The sequence below is a fragment of the Corylus avellana genome, chromosome ca1, assembly GCF_901000735.1.
Source record: "Corylus avellana chromosome ca1, CavTom2PMs-1.0".
NCBI classification, from domain to species: domain Eukaryota; kingdom Viridiplantae; phylum Streptophyta; class Magnoliopsida; order Fagales; family Betulaceae; genus Corylus; species Corylus avellana.
Window position 1 is genome coordinate 3,853,124 of NC_081541.1, and position 14,886 is coordinate 3,868,009.

Genomic DNA, 14,886 nt, shown 5'->3' on the forward strand with positions numbered 1-14,886 from the left:
TTGCAACCCTTCACTCCCCAATACACCTACCTTTTCATCTCCTCCCACAGCTAAATCTTCTCTTGAAAAAGCAGAGTCTGAGCTAGCACTGGCTTCAGTATCTCCAGCATTAGAAGAGGAAGCTGATAATCATCTCACAGGATGTTGTTTTGATGGAATGACATCAAACACTGCAACACCCACAAAGTGTAACCACAATACTTGTAGTGCGTACACTGCAAAAAATCAAGGGGCCGAAGCAACTGCCTGTGATCAGGTGAGAGAGACAGTTAACTATATTCCAAGTGCAGTTAGGTGTAAGTACATATCTCCTTCATTTATGTTTCTAACCTCAAGTTGATTTGCAGGTAGGAGACTCAAAAAGTGTTGCTCTCCCCATTACATTCACAGATGCAATGGGGCTAGATTGGGGCTCGCTCTTGCGCTCGCTCTCCCCAATACACTCGCAGAAGCAAAATGTGTCTGGCGACCTTGTCGACGATGTACCAAACTACCATCATGATGGGGTGCCTTTGCAAAATGGCACAAATGATCCAATCGCCTATATTTCTAAGTTATTGGATCTAATGCCTAGTGATCCTGATGAATCCCTTCCTAATGATCCTAGCAGTCAAAAGACTATCGCTTTTGACCCAAGACCACGGTTCATGGAATCTGATATGGACGACGGATCACACAGTGCACCAAATGCAAAAAAGCTCAATGCACTGGTAAGTACTGGATGCTCTCAATATCGTATTAGAAATTGGTTTCAAGTTTTGCCTACAAATTATGTCATGTTCTGTTGTGCCACTCTGCAGCTCCAGGTTTGGTTGTGTCTTTTGTTTTCAAATAAATTGGTCTCTCAAAAACTAACCTTGCATTGTTCTTGTGTACAACAGTTTTATCCAACGGTTCAAGATTCTATGAGGTCTGTAGAGATCAATAGAGAAGCTGTTTCATCAGGGTCCTATAATGATGGAGGTACTTCTTCAATCAGATCTAGCTATGAATTTGGTTACTAGCGACCAAACTATCAGCGACGTCGCTGATAGTTGTCGTTAATGCCAGCGACGGCATTAATGTCGTTGCTGATGTTATATATATATATATATATATATACGTACCTGCGACTACAAACAGTCAGTGACGACTACTATTTGACGTCGCTGATAGTTTTTCTAAAATTAAAAAAAAAAAAAAGAAAATATTAAAACTCACATCAATACCGACAACTATATTGTCGATGAGTCGCGGAAGTGTTTAGAAAACCAAGAAATCCATTTACTTGGAAATCGATACATTATCCCACTTGTATGCCAATTGATGCCAAGTGATGCCAACAGAAGTTGATGTTTGGCCTATGGCCACTTTACTTTTTCTCATGTATGATTAGTTAGTTTATTGGTATCTTCTACCTACGGCCGTGCGGCAGTGTTTGAATAGCCGTGACTTGAAGATTATCACGCTTCGTAGATTTTCAAATTTGAAGATTATGTTAAGTTGATGGATCTTTGGCATATGGCCACCTTACATTTTATCGAAATGTGATGGGTCAATTTGTCGGCATCTTCTATCGACGATTGTCTGGTGAGAGCTGAATGCTAACCGTAAGGGTTCAATACTCAAACCCTAAGTTAGCTTCCCAAATCCCCTGCTTAAAACATGTATCAAGAATTTGAAGTGTGTATGTTAATTTGTATTTCAAGTTTGTTTCAATTTTCCAGTATGTAATTAATGAAGAACTCAAGTTTCCAAATTGGCCTTCATATATGTTAGCATATATCATATTATATTAGAGAATTTGTCGTATCAGGTATATATATATATATATATATATATATATATATATATATAGTTTTGAGAAAGATAATATTAGGAACCATTGATAACGTAATTTAATTAATTAAGACTCTACCAATATTAATTAAACTGATTGTATGTAAATATATGTGGTGGTCATTTTGAAAAGGTAGTTATATCGGTTATAGACTGTCTTATGAAGCAAAAGTTACTAATTTGAATATTTCTCTTTCTTTTTTCTTTGTACGTACAAACAGCTACAATTGATCCAACAAAAAAATCACCACAAATAAAATTTGTCATTTATTTTTCCCTTGTTAAGCACAACCACATTGTGTATAAATTCACTCTGAAATTAATTGAACAAGTGGTGTAAAACCAATTCATTGGGAGAAGAATAGTTTTTAAATTTTGGCTTTGTTTGTTTCGACGTAAAATATTTTCCGTCAAAAAAGTGTTTTCAGCAGAAAACGTTTTTTTGAAAAATGATTTTTCTGAAAAATATTTTATAGTGTTTGAGGCATATGGAAAATCACAATTTTTGGTGTCTCAACAAGTTCCCGCTGGCAACCCTCAAGGGCTTGTGCACGCTCCCCCATTTCATGCTGGACAATGACCCTAGTACTATTTATAACTAGCTCATAATCCGCATTACGCGCGGGATTCTTTATTATAATTTAATTTTTAAATTTAAACATATATTTATCTTACTTTCATTATATATTAAAAAATACGTATAAAAATATATCACATATCTTTAAATTAAAAAAATAAAATTAAAGTTATACTTATACACCCGTATATGTATTACAAAACATAGTGAGTCAGTGACACAAAGTTACACAAAACATTACATGAATGTATAAATCAGGAAAAAAAAAAAAATACTATCATAAGACACTGAATTTTATTTTAATCCATAAAATTTAAAACATGTTAAAATATTTGTTTCCATAGGTGTAATTTACAATGAAAAGAAATTTTAATCCATAAAATTTAAAACATGTTAAAATATTTGTTTCCATAGGTGTAATTTACAATGAAAAGAAGTATAAAGGAAAAAAATAGCAAGAAGAAAATTTGAATTCTAATTATTAAAATATTAATAGAAAATTAGAGGAAATTTGTAATGATATTTTTGTGATACATTATGTTTCAATACAAATAAAACTCATAATTTTAAACATTTAAAAAATAATACATTGGTTCTCTTAGCGTGTTTGAACTAGGCTTGAGAGAGAAGTGCTCCTGATTAAGAGACAAGTACTAGGCTTGAGAGAGAAGTCCCCAAGAGATAGCTCAATCAGCTGGAGATCACGCCTTATGAAGCGGAGGTCACTAGTTCGAATCCTTTATCCCCTCTTGTGTAGACATGTCAAAAAAAAAAAAAAAAAAAGTGCTCCTGACTGTTGCATTTTTTCTGCACGAGATGAGCTCCGGCTCAAATTAAGTTGAGCACCCAATCTAGTTGTGTCAAAGAAATAAATTAATTTAGAACAATACAGTTGGCAAGAATGTCATTGCCACATCAGCTTTTTTTTTTTTACACTACAAAAAAACTTTGCATTTAGTGACCCATGAAAAGTGATGGCCGGATCTTTGGCCTATGGCTACTTTACCTTTTTTCGGATGTGATTGGTTAGTTTATCGGCATCTTCAACCGACGGCTGCCCAGCAAAGGCTGAATACTAACCTTACGGGTCCTTTCCGATATGGGGGGAAGGCAAGCTTTTTTAAATAAAAATAAAAAGATCCGACCAAAACAGAATAACAAATATAACCGAACAACTAGGTTTTACTTTTCCATCAAATATTTTTTATTAATAAAATTATAGATTGTTGAGCTATAGTGTTCAACAAAGTTGTTGAGCGCTGTAATTCCTCAACAAACTCAATTTTGACTAGTTTGTTGAGTCGGATGTGGAGTGATTTTAACATTATGACTCAACAAAACAACTAAAATGGTACTTTGTTGAGCCAGATGTGAATACTCCATTAGCTCAATAAATATTTAGCTAAAATTTAATTAAAAAATATATTTTCTATTTTAGTTAGGAGTAACTTCATTTACTTTATTGAAATGCCTCGCCTTTTACAAACATTCTCCAAATTTTAAATTGTAAAATGTTATAAGCAGATGTGCCCAACCAACAGATTTATCTAAGTCTTGACTAGGTAATATTAGACATTACTAGGAAGCCCTTCCATGCTTGTATGTTCATGATTCTTGGCTATGAATCTTGGCCCAATGAATCTTTGATTGCTGACCCTTCATTGCAATACTAATAGGCAACCAAGGGGAAGTGGAACAAGAAATACCACAATTGTTCATTCACCGAACATCATCTTTATGTTAGTTGATGTGTTTTTTTAAAGTGTTTTGATATAACCTAAAGACTAAAATATATATATAACTAGAAGAATAACATATATAAGGTTGTGGCACAAACCAAAGCTTTTGTGCCCTCCAATAAAAGATTAACTAGTCAATGTGAAACAACTTAAGCAAATGTTGTCAAAACACTAGATTTCACTTCTTCAATCCCTCATTTGTGTGTATATATATATATATATATATATATATATATATCACTCATCTCTCTCAACTCTCCTATGAGCTAGGAAAATCACATAGGCACCCTTTGCCAAATGCCGCCCTCCGCCGAATGTGTCTCCCACATTAGTTCCCTCAACGTTTTCGAACCAGGCATGAGAGAGAGAGAGGGGGAACTTATCGGCGTTGAGGAAAAGCGACGAAATTGGTCGTGATTCTCAAAGATTTTTGTGTGGGCAGTAGTATCTGGCGAAAAACTGGCTATGATTCTTAGATATCCCATCTTGGGCGGCGGAGTAGTGGCCAAATGATTTTTCTAACGTATGAAGAGGAAGAAAGGTGCGAAAATCTAAAAAGTAGACGTCAATTTTTTTTAAGTTGTAAATTTAGTATGATATGGTGTTTTAGTTTATTTTTCTCAAGATGTTTTATGCTGACTTGTCAAATTCTTATTGGAGAGCACAAAAATTTTAATTTGTGAAAAAAATTACTCTCTTTAAAAGTTTTATCAAACCAACAATTCTTCTACTTGGACGTCAAGTTTTAGATATACAGTGAAAAGTTGAAGTTATATATATATATATATATATATATATATATATAGAGCCAACAAGGATCCCACTTACTCCTAGTGCTAGTGTAAAGTAAAAAGTTGTTAGAATCTCGTCTTTTGCATTTTCTTTTATCTTTTATCAAAGACTAGAGAAGAAACTTGAGCCACCCATCCCACGCAAACATATCGAACAAGTTAATTAGTAGGATCGGAGGCCAGGAACCTTTTCGCTTATATATATATAGATAAAGTTAAGCTTTGCTCATGTTATCACAAGAAAGTCCAGGTTCTGTCCGACGGACCGGGAACTGGTCGATTACTTCTTGAGGTCAAAGATCACTGAGATTAATCACCAAGCACTTCACTTTATTCCCCAACAATTCATGATTTCTTCATATGGGAGCCTTGGGATTTGCCAGGTTATCACTTTATCACTCTCTAATATATGACGAATTAATATTTTCTTATTTTTTACTTTACCTTTTTTTTTTTTACTGTTTAATTAGCTTAACATTTTGAATAAATAATGATTAGCGTTATGATATTAATTATTGAATAATTTTATAAATTATATTTTTATTTCACAAATAACATGGCAGTTTCAATTATTATTCGGATTAGGGTTAGTTGTGACTGTTATAACAACAATATTGTATAATATTTATGAGATAAAAATATAAATTTTTAGCTTTACTCTTAATTAATTAAACTTTAGTTACGTAATAAAAATATAATATTTAATTAACATTACTAAGTTCTCACCTTTCCATCCCACTTAAGTCTTTGAAATAACCAATGACGTAACTGATTTCTTTATTGCTTACCAAATATATAAGAGTAATGCTAAAAGATATATATATTTTTATTTTATAATTATTTTAAAATGACGAAGGAGTACTGACATGAGTCTCAACAAATCTTTTTATTATTTTTAACTTTTATATTGCGCCCAGTCTGCTTTTTTTTTTTTTTTTTTTTTTTTTAAGTGCATGTAGACGTCTCCAGCTTATTACCGACAAAGGATGAAGAATGGTTTTTCTTCTAGCCGCACCACAGGTATGGGAATCGGATGAACATAGTGACAAATGCCGCGCGGGTACTGGAAAGTGGTTGGCAAGCAAGCACCAACCCCACTCAGGTTGGCTTTCGATCTAACTCATCGATCTCCTCCATCTTTTCTGATCACCTTAATTTGTTGATTAATTACTTAATTTATTTATGCAGAAGACATTTGTTCTCTGTCGTTAATTCAAGAGGCCTAACAATGGAAGCAAATCTCCAAAGCGGAAATACTGCATTGGCTTCAGAATCTCCAGCACCGGAAGTGCAAGCTAAAGATCATCATCCAACAACTAATGAATGTCTTTCATTCTGATCAGGATTATGATGGAACGACATATATATGTCTGACACTACATATAGCATGTAAATTTGAGAGAATCCGTTTTGATTGATATATAACTATAGAAATATTAATTACGTACCTCGACTTGGAGGTCAAATTCTTGATGTACAGAAGTGAAAAGTTGGAAGTTAATATTAAAGCAAGCAAGGGTCCCAGTCCCAGATGCTGTCCTCAGTGCCTGTCTAAAGCCAAGAAAAGATTCTCCCCATGCATTATTTCTTTTTTCATTAATTAGTACGTACAAAGATTCTTCCACAAAAATTCCACGCGTTTTTCGCAAGGACATCAAAATAAGCAGTCGCATATTTACATATTTACAAAGAATGACACATTGGATTGGTATGTTGAGATATAATTAATTAATTGGACGCTGTGTTTAACACCTGCCTAACCTCCAACAAAAAACCCCTGCCTTACCAAATCATCGGCTTTAATATCACTGTTAGAATTAGTAGTACACGCACAAGAAAAATACCAAAAAATAACAAGAGAAAGAAAGAAAAAAAAATTAGAAAGAATCAAGACATGCACAATAATTTCACTTGCATATTAATTTTTTTGTTTCTTAATCTTAAAATTTGATATGACTTTAGTAGTACTAATTAGTCATTATATTTGTGGGTATTCGACAAATAAGGATGATATTGACAGTAAATCCAAACTTTGAAGGTTCAATTCATGAAATTAAGAATTCAAGAACCAAGTTGGTAATAAATATAAAATAGCTAGCGGACCCTCACATGAAAACTTCTCCAAGAAGTTGTTGGTAGGACCACCTTTTTCTCTTGTATGTATGTATCAGCTTGCTCACTCTCACTCTGTAACTGCTCTTTTTCTTATGAAACCGATTCTCTTCGTTTGTAAGCTGTGCGTGTGTGTGAGTGTGTGTGTGTGTGTGTGCGTGCGTGCGTTTGTGATGGCTGCGATGTCTAGGAATCTGCCACTGGGGTTTAGGTTCCGTCCGACGGAAGTGGAAATCATCGACTACTTGTGGTTAAAGATCACTGGGAATGACGGAGAAGTTGACTTTATTCCCGTAGTTGATTTCTTCAAACAGGAGCCCTGGGAGTTGCCAGGTGATCCATTTTTATTTTCTTATTTTGAATTTTTCTGGGCTTCAATTGATTTCCAAATATGTAATGTACTCATGTGATTTCTCAATTTTTTTTGGTCTCAGTCGTCTGGTTTCTTTTAAGTGTAGGTTTATCCGGCATAGCGACAAAGGATCAACAGCGGTTCTGCTGCTCGCCGCCGGACATGAAGCAGCCGAATGGGAAACTGTTTAACAGGACGACCAATTCTGGGTTCTGGAAAGTGACCGGTAAGGATAAAGAAATCTGGTCCGGAGGGAGATTGATTGGAAAGAAAAAGATACTGGTATTCCATTTGGGGAGTACTAAAAACAGCAAGAAAACTGACTGGGTAATGCATGAGCACCACACAACCCTGGAGGAGCTTGATGGCACAAAATTACCCGGCCAGGTTGGCTTTCTATCTCGTCTTTCGATAATTTGTTTGTTTGATAGGTGGGTTAACATGTTTTTGCTGCTGCCTGCCTAAATCATCTTATAACTCACTTGGTCATGTACCTTACTTTCTGCAGAAACCTTATGTCTTCTGTCGTTTATTCTATAAACCTAAGCAAAACTCTGGCAAAGCTCCAGAATCTCCAGCATTGGATGTGCAAGCTGAAGATCGTCATCCAACAACTAATGAATCTCGTCATTCTGAAAATTCTGATGGAATGGCATGTGACACTATAGCAACTACTCGACCTGCCAAGTCGGCTTCAGAATCTCCCGACAAGGGTAGCAAAGGTCGAAAGCGAAAGTACCCTGCCATTACCAAGGCAGGACCTTCCAAGTCTAAACGAAGGGTGAGGATGAGGAAGGAATCGAGTTACTTTTTTGTGTGTAAATTAGAAGTGCTGCAGTAGATTAATTTTAGTACTAATCATGTTTCTTCCATCAGGTTGATCTGCAACCGGAGACCCCCTTAACTTCACTCTCCGATGCAGCCGCTGTTTCATTTCCTAATACAGCCAAATCTTCTCCTGAAGAAGCAGAGTCTGACCCACGACAGGTTTCAGCATCAGGAGAGGAAGGTGACAAACAAGTCACAGGATACTGTCCTGCAAAAAATTTACATGAAACTACCGCAAATACTATAGCATTCACTGAGCTTAAACACATTAATGATAATACAGAAAAGGCACAAGTGACAGATACGGAGGTGAGAAAGGAATTGAGTTTTAGCTTAATGCTTCAAACAGTTGTTAAATTAATTAAATAATTACTAATCTTGTTCATTCATGTTTCTTTTATCAGTTTGATCAGCTACTGCAGGAAGAACTGAAATTGCTCCCTTTCCTGCTGCAAAATCAAATAGATTGGAACGTCAATTCACCTGCCGTTCCATCTCCTAACACAGCTAAATCTTCTCCTGAAGAAGCAGAGTCTGACCCAAGACAAGCGCCAGCATCTCCAGCATCAGGAGAAGAAGCTGACAATCATGTCACAAGTTTTTCACCTACAAAAAATTTAGATGAATCGACATCTAACACTAAAGCATTCACTGGGCGTAACCGCATTAGTGATAATACCCAGACTACAAAATCAACAGCTGGTGATCAGGTGAGAAACACAGGGGACTATACTCCAAGTGCAGTTATGTGCAAGTATCTCCTTCATTTATGATTCTAAAATCAAAGTTGATTTGCAGGTGGGAGACTCAAATATGTCCTGTGCCCCACCAGAGCAAAATGGCACAATTGATTCAGATGCCTATTGTTCTGAGTTCTGGGATCTAATGCCTGATGAATCCCTTCGTAATGATCCTAGCAGTCAAAAGACTCTTGCTTTTGACCCAAGACCATGGTTCATGGAATCTGATAAGGACGACGGATCACACAGTGCACCGAATGCAAAAAAGCTCAATGCACTGGTAAGTACGTACTGAATGCTCTCAATATCGTATTATAAATTGGTTGCAAGTTTTGCCTACAAATTATGTCATGTTCTGTTGTGCCACTCTGCAGCTCCAGGTTTAGTTATGTCTTTTATTTTCAAATAAACTGGTCTCTCAAAAACTAACCTTTCATTGTTCTTGTGTACAACAGCTTGATCCAACCGTTCAAGATTCTATGAGGTCTGTAGAGATCTATAGAGGAGATTTTTCATTCTGGTCCTATAATGATGGAGGTACTTCTTTCAATCAGATCTAGCTAGACTCTGATTGAAAATCTCAACAGTTTGAAAGAACAATTATTTCTCTCAACAGCTTATCCATCTAAACCAATTATCTCAATTATCTCAACCATTTCCAATTCCAATTATCTCAATTATCTAAACCAATTCCAATTCTCAAGACTAAACCTCTAGAGCCCAAACTTTTTCTCAAGCGTTAAAAGTCTACATGACTCAACAAACACCCAAACATTAATCCCAGCAGGTTAAAAACCCCAAGGGTATAAACCTATTTGAAATCAATTAATCATATTCATTGATTCCAATTAGTTATTCATTTTCAGCCTAAGAACCCCAAATGTTTCTCCCAATCCTTTTTCAATTAACTCAATTACCATCTTCTTCAAACCGCATTCTAGAGTTATGAACTCCTGTGTCGAGTTCAAGGCCTCAAGGGGGGCAATCTTCTAGGAACCCAAACCTTTCTCGCAATCGACTCAATCCCAGCAAGTGAATTACAATCTTCCCAAGTGTACCTTTAGAAAACCAAGAAACCCATTTACATGGAAATCGATCCATTATCCCACTTGTCATTTCTACAAAAACTCTCCCTCCAAAGTCCAAAGTGTGCCAAGTGATGCCAACAAAAGTTGATGTTTGGCCTATGCCCACCCTTACTTTTCAATCTTTGGCCTATGGCCACCCTTATTTTCAATCTCTGGCCTATGGCCACCTTAATTACTTTTCAATCTTTGGCTTATGGCCACTCTACTTTTTTCCAAGTATGATCAGTTAGTTTATTGGTATCTTCTACCCTAAACGCCATGCAACGGTGGTTGATTACTGATCTCGCAAGTTGGTACTTAGCCGTGACTTGAAGATCATTATCGAGCTTCTTCGATTTTCAAATTTGAAGACTATGTTAAGTTGATGGATCTTTGGCGTATGGCCACCTTACATTTTATCCAAATGTGATGGATCAATTTATCTGTATCTTCTATCGACGATTGTCTGGTGAGAGCTGAATGCTAACCGTAAGGGTTCAATACTCAACCCTAAGTTAGCTTCCCAAATCCCCTACTTAAAACATGTATCAAGAATTTGAAGCGTGTATGTTGATTTGTATTTCAAGTTTGTTTCGATTTTCAGTATGTAAATATGTAATGAAGAACTCAAGTTTCCAAATTGGCGTTCATGTATGTTATTATATATATAGTTTAGAGAAAGATAATATTAGGAAGCATTGATAAAGTAATTTAATTAATTTGACTGTAGCAATATTAATTAAACTGACAATTGTATGTAAATATATGTGGTGGTTGTTTTGAAGAGGTAGTTATCTGGTTAGGGACTGTCTCATGAAGTACTGAAAGTCACTAGTTTGAGTATTTCTCTTTCATTTCCTTTCCTTTGTGCGGACATTAAAAAAAGAAGAAAAAAAATCTACAATTGATCCAACAAGAAAATCACTACAAATAAAGTTTATGTAATATATTTTTCCCTTGTTGAGCACAACCACACCGTGTATAAATTGATTGTGAAATTAATTGAACAAGTGGTGTAAAATCAATTAATTGCGAGAAGAACGGTTTTTAAAATAAAAAATAAAAAATAAACAAGAATCAGCAATGAGAAGAGAAGATTTGGGCTCCATTTTTCGTCTCTCTCCAAAAATAAGCAAGACGAATCGAAGAGCCCTGCGCCAACCGACACGAAGACTTCATTGTCGCATCTATCTCCAAGGTTTCAAATTATTCATTCAATTCACCCAACATCATCTTTACATATGTTAGTTTATACTGTGTGTGTGTGTGTTTTTTTTTTTTAAGTGTTTGATGTGATGTAAATTACATTATCTTTATGACGCAAATTATCTTTATCTTTATATCACATTACAATTAAAAAAAAATTAACAAGGAGAATAACATTTGTAAAGTTTTAGCATAAATTAAGGCTTTTGTCCCCTCTAATTAGAGATTGACTAGTCAATGTGAAACAACTTAAGCAAATGTTACCAAAACACCAGATTTCACCTCTTCAATCCCTTTGCCAAACACCAAGACCTTATAAAAATTATTGTCTTTAAAATCAAATCAACAATTCTTCTATAGCCAGCAAGGATCGCACTTACTTTCCTTAGTGCTAGTATAAAGTAAAAAGTTTATAGAATTTCCTTTTGCATTATCTTTTAATTAGTACAAAGATTCATCACAATAGTAGTCTCATATTACAAAGGATGAGACATTGGACTTAAATTTTAGTTTTGGAATATTACATTATTGTCATAAATCTATGACTTAAATGCCATTTAACAAACTTTCTATTCAATATTAAATTTGACTGTGGTTAATAACGTTCTCTAAATTTAAATAGCTTAAAAGTGAAAATTATTTATTTATTTATTTAATTTTTTTTTTCTCTTTCGTACTTATTCTTCTTAACTAAAGAGAATGTTTAGTTAAAGTACAAGAATATTTAAAGAGTTTTTGATATTTATTGAATATAAATATAAATTAGAAGAGTAGAGAAGAAACTTGAGCCTCCCATCCGGCCCATATATGCATACTTATGGAACAATTATGGTAATTTAAATGATTTTTAATTAGAAATGAGATGATGAAATGATTTTTTTATTAATAAAATTATAGATTGTTGAGCATTGTAGCTTCTCAGCAAACTCTTGGCTAGTTTGCTGAGTTAGATGAGTAATGTTATAAGTCTTCCTAGAATTCTCTTAGAATCATAAAAAATGTGGTGTGACTTTTAAAATTACCATTAAATTTAAGATGTGATTTATTGACTTTCGATCTATTAGTGATTTTAAAAGTCATATCACATTTTGAATGACTCTAAGAAGATTTTAGAAAAACTTATAACATTACTTGTGCTGAATGGAGAGTGATTTTAACACTGTGGCTCAACAAAATAGCCAAAATGCTATTTTGTTGAACCAAATATGAATGCTCCACCGGCTCAATAAATATTTAGCTAAAATTTAATTAAAAATATATATATTTTTTACTTTTAGTTAGGGATAACTTCATTTACCTTCTTGAAATGTCTCGCTTTTTACAAACACTCTCCAAATTTTAAATTGTGAAATTAATGTTATAGGCAGATGTGCCCAACCAACATATTTATCTAGCTAGCTAGGAAGCTCTTCCATGCTTGTATGTTCGTGATTCTTGGCTATGAATCTTGGCCCAATGAATCTTTGATTGCTGACCCTTCATTGCAATACTAAAAGGCAACTACGGGGAAGTGGAACAAGAATTACCATAATTGTTCATTCACCCAACCTCATTTTTATGTATGTTAGTTAATGTTTGTGTGTTTTTTTAAAGTGTTTTGATGTAACGTAAATTATATCATCTTTATGACGCAAATTACCTTTATTTTTATATTACATCACAACTAAAAAAAAAAAAAATTACTTAACAAGGAGAATAACATATATAAGGTTGTGATACAAACCAAAGCTTTTGTGCCATTCAATAAGAGATTAACTAGTCAGTGTGAAACAACTTAAGCAAATGTTACCAAAACACCATATTTCACTTCTTCAATCCCTCATTTGTGTGTGTGTGTATATATATATATATCACTCACCTCTCTCAACTCTCCTGTGAGCTAGGAAAATCACACAGACACCCTTTGCCAAATGCCGCCCTCCGTCAAACGTGTCTCCCACATTGGTTCTCTCAACGTTTTCGAACTAGGCATGAGAGAGAGAGAGAGACAGGTGGGGAACTTCTCAACTTGGAGGAAAAGCGACCAAATTGGTATTGATTCTCAAAGATTTGGGCGAGAGTAGCAGTATTTGGTGCAAAACTGGTGGTGATTCTTAGATATCTCATTTTGGGCGGCGGAGTAGTGGATGGTTTTTCTAACGTATGAAGAGAAAGAGAGGTGCGTGAATCTAAAAGGTAGATGAGAGATTTTTATTTTTATTTTTTTAAGTTGTAAATTTAGTATGATATGGTGTTTTAGTTTATTTTTCTTTAGATGTTTTATGCTTGTCAAATTCTTATTGGAGAGCACAAAAATTTTAATTTGTGCCAAGACCTTAAAATAATTATCCTCTTTAAAAGTTTTATCAAACCAACAATTCTTCTACTTGGACTCAAGTTTTAGATATACAGTAAAAAGTTGAAGTTATATACTTATATATATATATATATATATAGCCAGCAAGGATCCCACTTACTCCTAGTGGTAGTGTAAAGTAAAAAGTTGTTAGAATCTCCTCTTTTGCATTTTCTTTTATCTTTTATCAAAGACTAGAGAAGAAACTTGAGCCTCCCAACCCATGCAAACTTATCGAAAAAGTTAATTAGTAGGATCGGAGCCCATGCACGAACCTTTTCGCGCATATATAAAAGCTTTGCTCATGCTATCACAAGAAAGTTCAGCTTCTGTCCGACGGACCGGGAACTGGTCGATTACTTCTTGAGGTCAATGATCACTGAGATTAATCACCAAGCACTTCACTTTATTCCCCAACAATTCATGATTTCTTCATATGGGAGCCTTGGGATTTGCCAGGTTATCACTTTATCACTCTCTAATCGATGACGAATTAATATTTTCTTATATTTTACTTTACCTTTTTCCTTTTTTTTTTACTGTTTATTTAGCTTAACATTTTGAATAAATAATGATTAGCGTTATGATATTAATTATTGAATAATTTTATAAATTACATTTTTATTTCACAAATAACATGACACATTCAATTATTATTCGGATTAGGGTTAGTTGTGACTGTTATAACAACAATATTGTGTGCAAATTTGGAAGGATAAATGGTTGCCTAAATCACCAACATGCTGGGTGCAGTCTTCCCCAAGCGTACTTGATCCGAATGCTACTATGTGCAACCTGTTTGATGGAAGTGGGTGCGGGTGGGATTAGTCCTTGTTGACTCAGTTGTTCTCGGTGGAAGAAGGCCAACAAATCAGCTCTATTCCAATTAGCTCGACCAATCAGGAAGATCGACTCATATGGAGGGGAACAGTGAAAGGAATTTTTTCTGTTAAGAGTGCCTATCACCTACAAAAAGGCTTGGAGACCTCACAAATGGCCGAATGTTCTTCTAGGAAAAATGACAGTACAATGTGGAAGACTATTTGGAAATTGCATCTTCCGAATGCGGAAAAAGTATTTTTCTGGCGGGCTTGTCAGAATATTGTACCAACACGGGAGAACCTTGTGAGGAAGAAGATTATTTTAGACCCAAGCTGCCCAATCTGTGGAAGGGAAGCTGAAACTATTGCTCATATTCTCTGGCACTGCCCTTCAGCTCAAGATGTGTGGGGAGGGGCCTGTCCTACTTTTCACAAAAGCTCTTTTCATGAGCCTGATTTTCTAAGAATTACAAAAGGAATGTTGAGCCGCTGTACGGTGG

General features: G+C 34.9%; 2 protein-coding genes across 2 annotated transcripts; both read left to right on the forward strand.

The window, feature by feature from the left end:
• The first annotated feature begins 21 nt into the window (after positions 1–21).
• LOC132167815 (uncharacterized) lies at positions 22–1,738 on the forward strand. Its single transcript, XM_059578844.1, has 3 exons — positions 22–256; positions 348–710; positions 882–1,738. Exons 1-3 carry the CDS (start codon positions 158–160, stop codon positions 1,002–1,004), a joined length of 585 nt encoding a protein of 194 aa, XP_059434827.1. The 5' UTR covers positions 22–157; the 3' UTR covers positions 1,005–1,738.
• A 7,178-nt stretch (positions 1,739–8,916) lies between these two features.
• On the forward strand, positions 8,917–10,585 carry LOC132167971 (uncharacterized). Its single transcript, XM_059579027.1, has 3 exons — positions 8,917–8,927; positions 9,016–9,237; positions 9,413–10,585. Exons 2-3 carry the CDS (start codon positions 9,031–9,033, stop codon positions 9,515–9,517), a joined length of 312 nt encoding a protein of 103 aa, XP_059435010.1. The 5' UTR covers positions 8,917–8,927; positions 9,016–9,030; the 3' UTR covers positions 9,518–10,585.
• The last annotated feature ends 4,301 nt before the right edge of the window (positions 10,586–14,886 follow it).

Bases quoted from the DNA above. Each gene is read 5' to 3' on its own strand.
- LOC132167815 (XM_059578844.1), top strand. From the start codon at position 158: ATGACATCAAACACTGCAACACCCACAAAGTGTAACCACAATACTTGT. The intron at 257-347 runs GTGAGAGAGACA...GTTGATTTGCAG, and splicing joins AAGCAACTGCCTGTGATCAG to GTAGGAGACTCAAAAAGTGT. The intron at 711-881 runs GTAAGTACTGGA...TGTGTACAACAG, and splicing joins CAAAAAAGCTCAATGCACTG to TTTTATCCAACGGTTCAAGA.
- LOC132167971 (XM_059579027.1), top strand. From the start codon at position 9,031: ATGTCCTGTGCCCCACCAGAGCAAAATGGCACAATTGATTCAGATGCC. The intron at 9,238-9,412 runs GTAAGTACGTAC...TGTGTACAACAG, and splicing joins CAAAAAAGCTCAATGCACTG to CTTGATCCAACCGTTCAAGA.